The following is a 12,663-nucleotide window of genomic DNA, read 5'->3' on the forward strand; positions in this document are numbered from 1 at the left end:
TTTTTTTTGCTAACAAGAGTATAGCCTGGCATTATCTTCTGAGGATATAGGCCAACTTTTTCAAGCATGCTTATATGTCTGTTGTATGCAGAGTTTTTTGTCATGCTTTGATTGTAACAATCAACTTGAACTTCAATCACAAAATGATGTTAACAATGTTTTAGTATTTTGTATGTCATCTTGATGTTTCTTTAGCATATAGTCAGTTTTGCCAAGGGAATAATAATCTTCAAACATCTATTTGCTACTACTATGTTTTTATACCTCTATCTGTAGCAGATTCAGGTTGTCCACCAAATGTGAAAAATAAGGACAGTTGTTAGGCAGAGGCAGTGGTAAGTATCTGCCTCAGTGTCGAAAGGATTGCATGTTCTCCACATGCTTGCATATGTTTTGTCCGGGTACTCCGGCTTCCTTCCACATTCCAAAAATTACGTTAACTAAAGACTTTAAATTGTAACTTGGTGTGAATACTGTAGTTGTTTGTGTAGGCTGCGATTGAATGGTGAACAAACCAGCAACCCTATGAGGACAAGCACCGTAGGAAATGATGGATGCTAAATTTATATTAAAATGTTTTGGGGTCAAACTCCTCTGTATGCTAACTGAAATGACATTTGAATGTCATGTATTGATAAGTTCTAAGTCATGAACGTACTGTATCTTTGTTTACTTTAGAATGATCCCTGTGATTGGTTACCTATCAGTCCAGCAGGTACCCTGCCTTCACAAATTCAGCTGGTATCGGCTTCAGTTCACCCGTAACCCTAAAAAGGACAGCAGTGAAGCTCTCTTCATTTGGATTAAACTATGCTACATGCTGTACCTCTGTTTTACCACTTGAGGGCAGGAGTGATTTGGCTGTGGTGCTTCCCCATATTCATAAATTGTATATCACATTTACAGTTCATTTGTAGGATATGCTTCAGAAATCAGATCAATTTTGACTAACTTTTATTTGTTTTCATCAAGGGGTAAAAAACTAATCACTATTTCAAGAGACTTACAGAGGGTTTGCTTTACCTTTACAGGGATGTCGAACTCATTGTGGTTCAGGGGCCACATGCAGCTTGACAGGATTTGTGAGCCAGACCAGTAAAAATCATCAGCATAATGAATGTAAGTAACAATATACTGTAGTTGGTCTTTCCTCTTTGTTTTAATGCAATATAATACAAGCACATTATCACGATTATGATCCACATTTTTACAAAACATTAAGAGCATAATTAAGAAAATTGCACAATTTTCTTTAGTTTGTCTTGTGTCATCAAAACTGATTACAGTGACTATATATAAAGTCACAGGTATTTAGAACTGAAAAATATTGTACAATATTTCAACTTTATTTCAAAATCAAATCAATTTATGGGGATATACGGATTATTTTTACTGCGTTCTCTACATGTACTTAATAATTCTCTAAAAACTAAATTGACTCTCGCTCTGTACAAACTAAAGTGAGATCCCTTAAATGTACAAGGAAAACATTTTTTTTCTTCATTAAGCATCTTTAAATAGTACAATTACTTGGTAATGTATGTTTTATGACATTGCACGGATAAGCGGATTCCACCATACCTTCTTCTTATATAGTCAAGCATCTGTTGACTAGCATTTTATACATTACAATACACGCATAATGAACTGTAAGCAGAACTTGCGCTGTGTGATTAACTGAATGCAGTTTAGTCACAGCACAACCACTTCTCTTTTTTTTATGTGTTGTAGTGCCTTGCCATAAATTGAAAGAATGGCAATGAGGTGGTAAATCAACAAATCTCTTTTATTCACACAGATTGGCTGACTGTCGGGTCTAACCCCACAAAAATAACAACAAACTTGGCTTCTCAACGTTTTGCTCTTCCTGCCACATCCATGCTTGTGCATCTTACATTTTTACCCCGCCCGTTGGATTTCTCAAGTTAGCACTCAATCTACAGCATATACATTTAAGGCTTTACAGTCCAAAATTATAAAAACTTGAACATAACATTTAACTATAGGGTTTCTTCAGCATTTTTTTCACTTTCAAAGTCATCCTGCTGGTAGGAATGAACCATCTAGTGGGCCGGTTTTGGCCGCTGTTCCGTATGTTAGACACTGCTGCTTTATACAGGGCAAACAATTTATGCCATATTTCGCTGGCGTCAGGCGGAATCCGAATCCTTGTACCTCATAAATAATCGCTTTTCAGAACCCCAAAACAGCATGTTCGCTCTACCATTAACATTGTATTTTCAACACTTTAGATCGGTCAATAAAAAAAAAAAAAGCACCCACTCATGCAGATTGACCAATAGTGATTTGTGAAATAAATTTACTAAATTGTGCCAAAGGAGTTTTTGGCCCGACGTAAGTGATTTGCAGTCGGATCACTCCGAGTTGGTGCGATGCTCACATTCAATGCTAACGTTGCAGGTGTGATGCTAGAGCAGGTATTGTACAAAGTACTGAGCTGCTGACACTTATGAATTGTCTAGTCACCATGTAATCTTTTCATGTAATGCAGAGTAAGATCAGGTGATGTGGCAGCATGCCCTGAGCTGTGCTTCAGTGTGGACATGGAATCTGCCGTTGGTTTGTCATCTGCCATATGGCTTTTCCCAATCAGAGCTCTCACTGTTGGCATTGCACCGTAGAGGGGAGAGACACACAGAAATACTGAACATTTTCTCCCTTCTTAGACAAATGTCAAGTATTTGTTCTGCTTTCAAAGTTTTAATTGAGAGTAAATGTTGAGTTCATCCATTCAGTTCTTTAAAATTGTTTTTTCGATTATGACTCTTCCCCCACCAAGCAGTGTGTGATTTCAAAAGCCCTTGATGTCATGTCTGGATCACTGCCCAAGGTTTACTGAGCTGCATTTTCTAAGTGGAATACTGGAATAATTATGACATACTTATACACATAGTTTAGTAGCTATGATATGGTTGTTAATTTTTTTTGTTCTATTGTAAACATGAAAAACTATGAACATTTTTCATCACGGTCACATTTTGGTCATGGTTATTGTGCTATATAGTGATACATTACTGCTGAACGAAACAAGGAGAGAAGGAATTTTTGGGGCTTAAAAATGTGTTCTTTCTTTTTTTCCCTCAAATGCATTTCATTGGGTGCCAACTATACACAGGTTTTCATGATTAGTGGGCCATCCCTCTCTCTCCCTATCTCCCGCGAATAGCAGAGATCCACTGTACATTGAAATATCAAAGGCAAACTAAACCCCTTTTTTTATGTACCACTACTGCCACCACTACCACTACTAGGTTAATATTGTGTTTATGGAACAAGAATTAAAAGGAAGAGTTGGGCAAAATAATTTTCAGTTGCACAACAGAATTGGTTTTAGGTTCAAATGTTAAGATTGTAGTCTACAAATATACATGCGCATCAACAAAATTCAGTTCAAAATGTGCATTTACTGTCAGTAATAGGAATTTGATTTCAATCTACATTTTGCTCTGTATGTTATTTGAGGATGAAGTCAAGGATAAATGGGCTTCTGGGTTATAATTCCCCATTTTCATTACAATAGTTATGGTCATTACTAATTTTAAATGTAAATGTTAAACATTTGCATAAACTGTTTCATCCCTATTGTTTTCCTGAGACTAAAGAAGACCTCGGATGACTTCACCTATGTAGTTTTGGAACAACTATAGAAAGGTGTGATCTAGGTTCCTGTATGTAGTACCCCCTATTCACCAGCAGAGAGAGCCTTGTGACCTTTAATCCACACTGGTTATTTTTCACTATTCCAATTGATCTCCTGCAAATGACCAATGCTAATCTTTTTCACACCGTTATAAGGTCAGCGTTATGATCCTGTGATCCACTGAAAATCTCAAAAAGTTCCGCAGACTTCAGCCATGCTGTGGTAGCAGAAACAAAGCTTGTTCATCACTTCCCGATACTGCTAAAAGAACTATGCCTCTAGGCTTACTTGATGGTGCACATGTGCAGAGGATGGTGCAGGCCCACACAGAACTGTAGTAGGCCACTGTAGGTTGTGGCCCTCTGCCAGCTAACACACTGGAGACATTTGCTATCAGAAATGTCCAGGCTGATCCGACATGAGCAGCATAGTAAACATTTGGCTGAGTGCCTTCTGTTGTCCGCTGCGCAACAACAGAATGAATAAAGCATTTGTCTTTCACATCATCCATGTGATCTAACCGTGATAGAGCTAGATGACTATATTAGATTAGATTATTGTTCAGGCCAGCATGAGGCCTCCCAGTTTTGCGGTTTGGGGTTCAAATCTCTGCTGCGCCCTTCCTGTGTGGAGTTTGCACATTCTCATCTGCGATTGTGTGAGTTTTCCTCAGGTACGGTATATTAGGTTAATTGAGAACTAAATGGTCCCTAAGTGTGAATTTGAGTATGTTTCCTTTATTTGTTGATGTTTTCTTGCACTGATGTTTTACATAACATGCTGAAAGAGTGGTTAGAAAGTATGAGTAAAATTTGCTTTTTATCTTAAAATGGCTTAATGTAACCAAAATTCCGCATCACATTGTAGCCAAAGGTACAATCCTGGTGGATTAATGTGACTTGTAAATCTTTGTGAAAACCGAAACAAAGCATTGCTATTTTACATGGAAGCATGGTGAAATAGTGGTTAGTCGGTAGTGCATCTTTGTCTCTTGCCCTGCATTTGACCAGTCTTTGTCACTCAAAGTCTCCTACATAGTTACCTGCAACCCTCATGAGGACAGTATAGAAGAAAAAAAAGTGAAATGATGAAATGTGCATAAATCTCAGACAAATGGCTGCGGGCTAATCAGTGGTCTAAATTCTAAACATGAAGCAAGAAACACACACGGTGTTGATGTCCACCAAGTCATGCTAATAGTGAAATTGATAAATCAGCCGCTTAATTTTGACCTGGGTGCTTCCATTAGACCGGTTTCAGAGAAATTATTATTATTATTATTTTTATTTTTTTACTTTGTTAATCTTCAATTAAAACATTAACTTAAAAAAGAATAAAGAAATAAGTTTTGGTGTGGATCCAGATCTCATTAAGGACATCATTAATTATAAGAAGTTTCCTTTGCGGGCCATTTGGAAAATTGATGATCAGATCTTGGTCAAGCAGTATTTTTATTTTACAGTGGAGCCTTTTAGGTTGGAACACAATCTATTTCTAGACCCTGGTCAACCAATTTGCTTGGGTTTGTAATAGTAAATAACAGAAAATTCAGCAATTCCAGGGTTAAAATAAGTTAATGTACTTATAATTAATTAATTCTCCAAACTGAGTCCTCACTAGTAGGGCTGGTTATCGATTCAGATTTCCAAAATAGAGTCGATTTAATTCAGTAGGGCCCGATTCGATTCACATTGATTTTGGATTCAGTTAAAGATTGCATGCAGTACCAATTTTACTTTATTATGGAAGATATTCTCAGAAGTACCAATGTGGCAAACAGTATAAACATCTTGCTCTTACTTGGTGCATTAGTATGAAAAAATATATATGAACATTTACATTTAAAATTTAATCCAATGCAGTTACATTCATCGTGTATGTTTTATTGAACATGACCTGATCAAAACAATAAATAATAATTTAAATAGATTACATGTAATCTTATGTAAATAAAATGGCAAAAACACTGGTCTCCTCTTGGGGTACTCTGAATAACAGAAGGGCATTTGAAACGCTCGAAAAACGAGTTTTGGAACAGCGTGCGTGTTGCCTCGGGCATATTTTCATGGTTTAATTTTTTGTAAAATACATTTCCCCGTGACGCGAGAAGTAGGGATGTAACTGCAATATTATGATATTGCCATATTAAAATTGCCACAATATTGTCATCATCATGCTACCATATTTAAAGCACCACATCTCCATAAAAAAACTTTTCAACTGCTTCAGCCAAACACAGCATTATGAACTACATAGACTATGACTCTTTACGCTACTGAACCAATAGTAACATACGCTGTGCATTGTTTACAAAGTAATTCAAGATGGCGGAGTGTGGTGACCATACTGGCATAGTGTCATGGATATAGCAGAAAACGCAGACGTTGTCATATTTAGTTTTATGAGTTTTTTTTATATTGATTGCCAACACCAACACAATATTGTGATAATTATCGTATCGTGAGGTTCATATTGTGATAATATTGTATTGTGACAGTTGGATATCGTTACATCCCTAGCGAGAAGGCACATTAATTCATGGGGGGAAGAGCCATATTAAAAGTATCGATTCATGTTTTTAGGAATCAATATTGGGCTATGAAAAGGAATATCGATTTGAAATCAATATATCGATTTATTTTTATTTTTATCCCAGCCTTACTCACTAGGTTTGCTGGCGTGCTGGAGCCTATCCCAGCCATCTTTTGGAGAGAGGCAGTTTATACCCTGAGCTAGTCGCCAGCCCATCGCAGGACACAAATAGACAAACAACCATTCATCCTAACATTCACACCTACAACTTGGATACTTCTATCAACTTACCACGCGTGTTTTTGAAATGTGGGCGGAAACGAGAGTACCCGAAGAAATCCACACAGACACGTGGTGAACATGCAAATTCCACACAGGGAGGCGGTGGAGAAATCACAGAATATGGAGTTGGCATTATAAAATGTGATGTCCTCTAGATGTAGTCCAGTGGGGGCTGGGCGGTAGGCTTGAATGTCAGAGTCCATGGCCTGGTTGGCCACCATGGTAGTATAATCAACCCCAAAGTGAACGGGGGCCGCGACCAATCGGGAGAGGCAGTTGGCAACAGAGTTATCCTAACCAGCCGTGTACTCAGAACTCAGAAATGGCGGAGAGATGATGTTGCTTTCAGCCAAACCGTGGCTCAGAGGTATTGGCCATGTCAAATGTTGTTCACAAAAGCAGTGACCTGTCAACCGGGGCTTCTATCGGAGATGGGTGCACTAGCAGAGCAGCGGTGGCCAACGCAGAGTCCAAAGTCCCAGCGTCCACAAAAAAAGTCCTCCACATACCTGGTGCCTGATGGTAAATGTGGGCATGCCATTAGCAGTGTCCATCTAGGGTCCGTATCTGCCCGCCTGTGGTGTCTACCGGCTGTGCTGGCAGGATGCTACACTGAGTATCAGAGGACGTTTGCTGGATATGGAGTTGATAATAAACAAGAGGTTGCTGGCCAGCCCCCATATCTACTAATGAGCACCGGCTCTCGTGTATCCCTGGCCCTCTGAAACTGCAGGGTTAGCAACACTGCTTGGCCTTGGCGCCAAACCTGGCATGGTATAGGAACGCAATCCGTTGTTACGTTGCGGCGGCTGTGCTGTCTCTAGTGACTTCCAGGGATGGCGACGGGGCCCAGTTGTCCTAATTGGGTTATTAGCATGTCGATAAACTGTTGTCGGTTTGTCTAGGAAAATCCTGTCTGCCTTCACAGCAAGCGCACGGGAGTCTTTGTAGGACTCAGCCGAGTCCAACACAGCCAGCATCCTTTTCATCAGTTCGATTGGCTTTCTATTGCAGAGGCCGTTAAGGGACAGCAGGTGGTCGAGTTTGGACAGTTTGAAGACTCTCAAAAGGAAGGAAATCCTGCTCTTTAAGATGGAACCGGGCCTCAATGTGCTGAAACCACAGCTGTGGGTTGTGACCACTTGACCATTGCGGCGTAGATGCTAACATGGTCATCTGACAAGTTGCTCATGTTGGGGTCGCCAAATGTGAAGATGCGGTGAATGATGAGATGAGGAAACAAGGAGTCACCCCGCCACCCCCCGTGTTTAAAGGTACAGGCCCCTGGAACTTAACCCCACAAATTACTGTATTATTATTATAATAATGCATTTAATGAATTGCTTTGTACAGTGATTCAGAGGGTTTGATGTCCACTGTTTACATATCAATAAATAATACAAAATAATAAATAAAACTAAACCAAAACCAAACCAAATGAATTAAATATGTCTGACAATAACTTGTCCGCAGAGCTTGATTTCTGATTGCCTGTGCCTCGATCAAATTAATTGAAATCATCTATCTGCCCTTTGCCAACACTTAGAAGTGGTCTTAGCAATCATAAGTTTAGACCCACTTTCTGCCACCAAATTGTCACTCCGCCAGGTGCATCTTCAACCACATATGCGCTTGCATGAACATCAGGACCACACTTACAGTTTGGGACCACACAATCACCTGATTTGGCTCAGTTCTCTAGGGCAGCGGTCCCCTACATTTTTTGCACCATGGACCAGTTTCACATCAAGACATTTTGAAAGACCATCGTTTGAAGAGTTATTTTTGTATGACACAACACTACTTGAGCCCTGAAAATGCAAATTGCTAGGTATGCTAATGCTCATTGACATGCTTGAATCGCTTGGTGTGCTTTTGATATTTTCAGTGACAAAATATTTCACTGATCAAGAATTACAGCACACGTCTGTTTTGACAATCACTAAAATTAGTTTTTTTTGAGTGGGTGTCCCCGTCTCATGTAAATTAGTCACTCTTCTCCCAGATCCATCTACTACTACTGGACCAATGCCGGTTCTAGCTTTTGTTAGATTTCAGTTTATTTAATTTCATTGTTTATTTGAAAAAGACAATACACATTGATAAACTGGTACAATACCTGCATAAATGCGCTAAAGTTAGCATACACCTAATTTACATTTGGAGTTCCTTAACAGGAAACATAGACAAGACATATTAACAAGTAATACAAATCTACAATAATTCACAATTCCACATTTAGTCAACAGTCTGAAGTGCTCTATTTCTACTAATTATTTACAAATGAATAAACTGGGATTAAAATTTGACCTTGTTAACTGACAACCGGTTGTACCTCCTTTGAGCCCCAAACTTAAAGAAGCAAATGCGAGCTGCAAAGCGCACATGGGCTCCCACAAAGACATTGATTTGTCTTTTTACTCATTAGAGTCAACCGTTCATCACCAGCCACTAATTTACACTTTAGTGTGCGGACCTACTTATGTGGTGCATAGAGTACCCCACACTCACCCCAAGATCTCAGGGTGGCCTTCTGAAGCATCTCTAAACTGTTTTTGAGTGTGTCTTGGAGTTCGATCGGATGAGTTATCTTAGTGGCAGTGTGAGAATCATCAGTATAACTAGCACTCCATTAGTAAAGTAAGAGAGACCTTTAGTTGGCTAAGCAAAAAAAACTAACTCCTTATCATTGCAGCTAGTCGCTGCAATTGATTGATTTGACAACAATTCCCAGGAGTTCGATATTGTGATGAATGGTCTTGCCACAGAGCTGTCAGTCCATCAGTATTTGTGTTTATCTGTGTCATAGCTTAGCTGTACATGCGAGTGATTTATGTTGTGGTGTTGCAGAGTGAAGGCAAAATCATCACACGTCAATTCATTAGTATGGTGCTGTATGAGGATCCGCTATCGGATCAGGGGATGCCTTAGCAGGAGAGTAGAAAGAAAGAGGGAGACTGGAGCAGGTGGGAGAATTAATGTAGCAGGGATTGCTCGAAGGAAGCAGGCAATTTATATTTCTAAATCATAACAAAATAGAGCTACCTATTTTTCTCTGTGTGTCATGTAGCACTTTTTAGCACATGTATTACCTGATCCCCCATTTTGTATGTGTGATGTAGTGAGCCAGGCAAAAGAGATGCTAAAGGATTTTTATTTATTTATTTATTTTACCTGCGTCAGCAGCATAATTGCAAAGAGGAGGGAGAAATGGATGACGGTGAGAGGAGAGCGAGCCTACCAGTAAACATGTGCACACTCCATCAAAACTTATTTTCATTCACTGCATCCTTGCCACACAAATATCTAGATTTAAGCAGATGGAGAAAACCAATGTACCATGAAGTGTTACACGGTCATAATATTTGAGAAACAGTGAATGGGAAACCAGAAGAAAAATCTGAATGCTACTTTGGGCTATGTGCGTATCAATGACATAGCACTGCATAGCTCCCAGACGTTGCATACACAAGCACACTGCAGCAACATCCTTACACGGGGCTATCTGCTGCAGTGCTTCACCAGAAGAGCAGGAAGAGCGGGTACGGAGAAGAGGAGAGTTAACGAGTCAAAGGCTGTTTTTTTTCCTCCCCTCATGCATATTTTACATTTCTTTTATTTCCTCCGGTATCCTGGTGTGTGTTAGTGATGCCCTGATTGGGTGAGGGATCTCTGTACAGGACACTCTGCAAAATACTGACAAATCAGTACTGTGAAATGCACCAAAATCAATGTAATTTGAGGAGGAAAAAGTGGCTTTGATTTAAAGCTGCTGAAGCTATTCCCGAACTGAGTGTCCTTTCATCCCCTTTTAATCTTAGTCGATGGGATGGATGGATACAGAAAACAATGTAGTGAAGATAAAGAACACGCAGAGAGGGATGAACAAGAAAAGGGGAAGTCAACCCCTTAATTTAATCTCTTTAAGAAACATTTCCCCGTCTTCTCTTGCAGAGGGACACCAGTGGCAAAGACTGCAGAAAAAAAATTGAATGAGGGAAGAAGTGTACATTAACGATCGAGAGAGTGCTGTGCTGCAATCGCATCCCACAGCAGACGGCTGAGGACTGCCGGTGTGTGTGAGTGCATGTGTGTGTGTGTAACTGCACTGCTGAAGAGGAGGAGGAGTAAGAGGCAGAGTGAGCACGCTCAGACTCTACAGGACCATAGAAGAACACAGCAGCAGCAGCGCTAGTGTTGGCACGCGCCGGGTAAAAGTCCCAGCACTGTAAGACCTGGACACGCTGACACCACCCAGACCCCTTCATGCGCCATGGCTCAAGCGGCTAAACACCTGCGCAAAAACAAGGATTTAGAAGCCCAAGCAGAGCAGGAGCGCAAAGAGAAAGAAGAGGAAAAGGTCAAGAAGAGGAGCCGTTCACGGGATAAAAAGCGCAAGGTACTGGGATGATACACAGGTGTTGTAGTCAGTCAGGGGTGGGGTGGGTCCGGGAGGGAGGGGGTTTTGAAAGCTTGAGATGCCCCCCCTCCCTTTTTTTGTGTCATGCTAACTGAGTCTGGGGTGCCTGGGCACACATGGAAAGCCAGTCATGTTGTGTTTCCACTGTGTGTACACACATCCTCCCTGGCACACATGTATGTCGTGTACATACAAACACGGGAAACCTTCCAGCACACTGCATGCTCTCCTAATCCTTTCTATTTCTTTATGCCCAGTTTGAGTGTCCTCAATCAATTGTCTGCCAAGGAAGCAATACGTCTCTGTCGCTGATCACACTTTTTTTTTTAATCCACTCTTAAATTGTCAATGTGGCACTGTGAAATTTGACATGAACACGAGTCATTTAATGGCCAGTGCACAGACCTGTATCCTATCTTTTTCCTTTTATTTGGCTTTGGAATTACCACTGTGGTTGACTACCTGCAGGCTTCTGTTCTCCGCCTGAGGATTCCCATACGAATTCAAAGCTCATCAACAAACAATCTCTGCTCCGTCACTCACCAATTTGCAAGGACCGATGCTATAACTGGTGTGTGCACAGCAATACTACCTCTGGTTCAATTTCACATTTTATATTGAAAATAGCTCCTCAGCAACCCTGTGAAATGTGCAACGTGCCAGGCTGGCTGAAAACCAATCTGGTGCTGATGCGGTGGAGAGTTGTGGCCAAACACAAAACTGCGCCATCCCTCGAGTTCAGGGACGCTAGCGTTTTTCATGTGGTAGGTTTGTTAAAACATAAGGGGGCAGTTTAACTTCAGTGTTCCACAACGTCGTCAAACCCAATATTGTCTGCCAGGTTCACATCAACCTGTGCTCTCGATCGCTCTTAAATGTACAGTGTGGGAAAAAGTCATTTTTGCATGTGTGAGTGAGTCTGGAAAGGAGCAATGCAAGTAGGGAAAGCCTGCAGCGCTTTAACAGTATGCATGATCACGGATGGGATTTCTGCTGAGGCTTTTAATGCAGCCCAAGTTTGACTCAACGTGCATTGTTTCAGGGGATCCTATATCAGTTACATAACCATAGAGCTTAAGTCTCTTGAATAAGCCTTTCCAACTTCCCCTCCCGATTTCTCATTTATATATATATATATATATATATATATATATATATATATATTAACCTTTATGTCTATGCATGCGTTGTCAAACCAGCAGTCTTGTGTACATCTCACCTTGCAACATATAACCCCTGTTACTGTACAAAGATTAGCAGACAACATCTCGGGCGGACTGGCCGGATATTTTGTGTTTCGCGATTAGACGGTCCATTTCGGGTGATGTTGACAAATATTTTCTCTAGCTGAATTTTGCTTCACAGTCCATCCCTTTACAACATACTCCGTCACTTGTGTCAACTTTGTTACTAGCAAAGGAATTTCTTGTCAAGTCACTGTGCATCCACTCACTGTAAACATTCAATCTTTTATCTTGCACTAAAGTTGCATTTTTGACAACTTCTGTCAATGCTTTTCTTTTATAATGTACTTAAAATTCCTTGTGTAGTGATATAATGCTAAGAACTAGTGCACGGCATGCTGTTTTAATTTTGCTTTAATCTGACTTTGCTTTTTGTGAAAAATGACAATAGTCACGGAGCTCATTTGTCGAGTAAGTTTCGTCTCTCTGTCAAAAGCATATGGCTCACCTTACTATGATGCCATTAGGGGTGCACCGATCGATCGGCCGGACGATTTATTGGCCCCGATTTATTTAATTTGGGG

General features: G+C 40.4%; 1 protein-coding gene across 3 annotated transcripts in view; it reads left to right on the top strand.

Annotated features, from left to right (window-relative positions):
• The window catches only part of ank1a (ankyrin 1, erythrocytic a), a 108,976-nt gene that overhangs the window by 4,578 nt on the left and 91,735 nt on the right, over positions 1–12,663 (top strand). For all 3 annotated transcript variants that reach the window (XM_077562377.1, XM_077562379.1, XM_077562384.1), the window contains exons 2-3: positions 1,032–1,119; positions 10,430–10,874. In XM_077562377.1, coding sequence (XP_077418503.1) covers positions 10,749–10,874 — 126 coding nt within the window. In that variant the 5' untranslated portion in view covers positions 1,032–1,119; positions 10,430–10,748. The remainder of the gene's footprint in view (positions 1–1,031; positions 1,120–10,429; positions 10,875–12,663) is intronic.

Source organism: Vanacampus margaritifer, chromosome 3, assembly GCF_051991255.1.
Source record: "Vanacampus margaritifer isolate UIUO_Vmar chromosome 3, RoL_Vmar_1.0, whole genome shotgun sequence".
In the NCBI taxonomy this organism is placed as follows: domain Eukaryota; kingdom Metazoa; phylum Chordata; class Actinopteri; order Syngnathiformes; family Syngnathidae; genus Vanacampus; species Vanacampus margaritifer.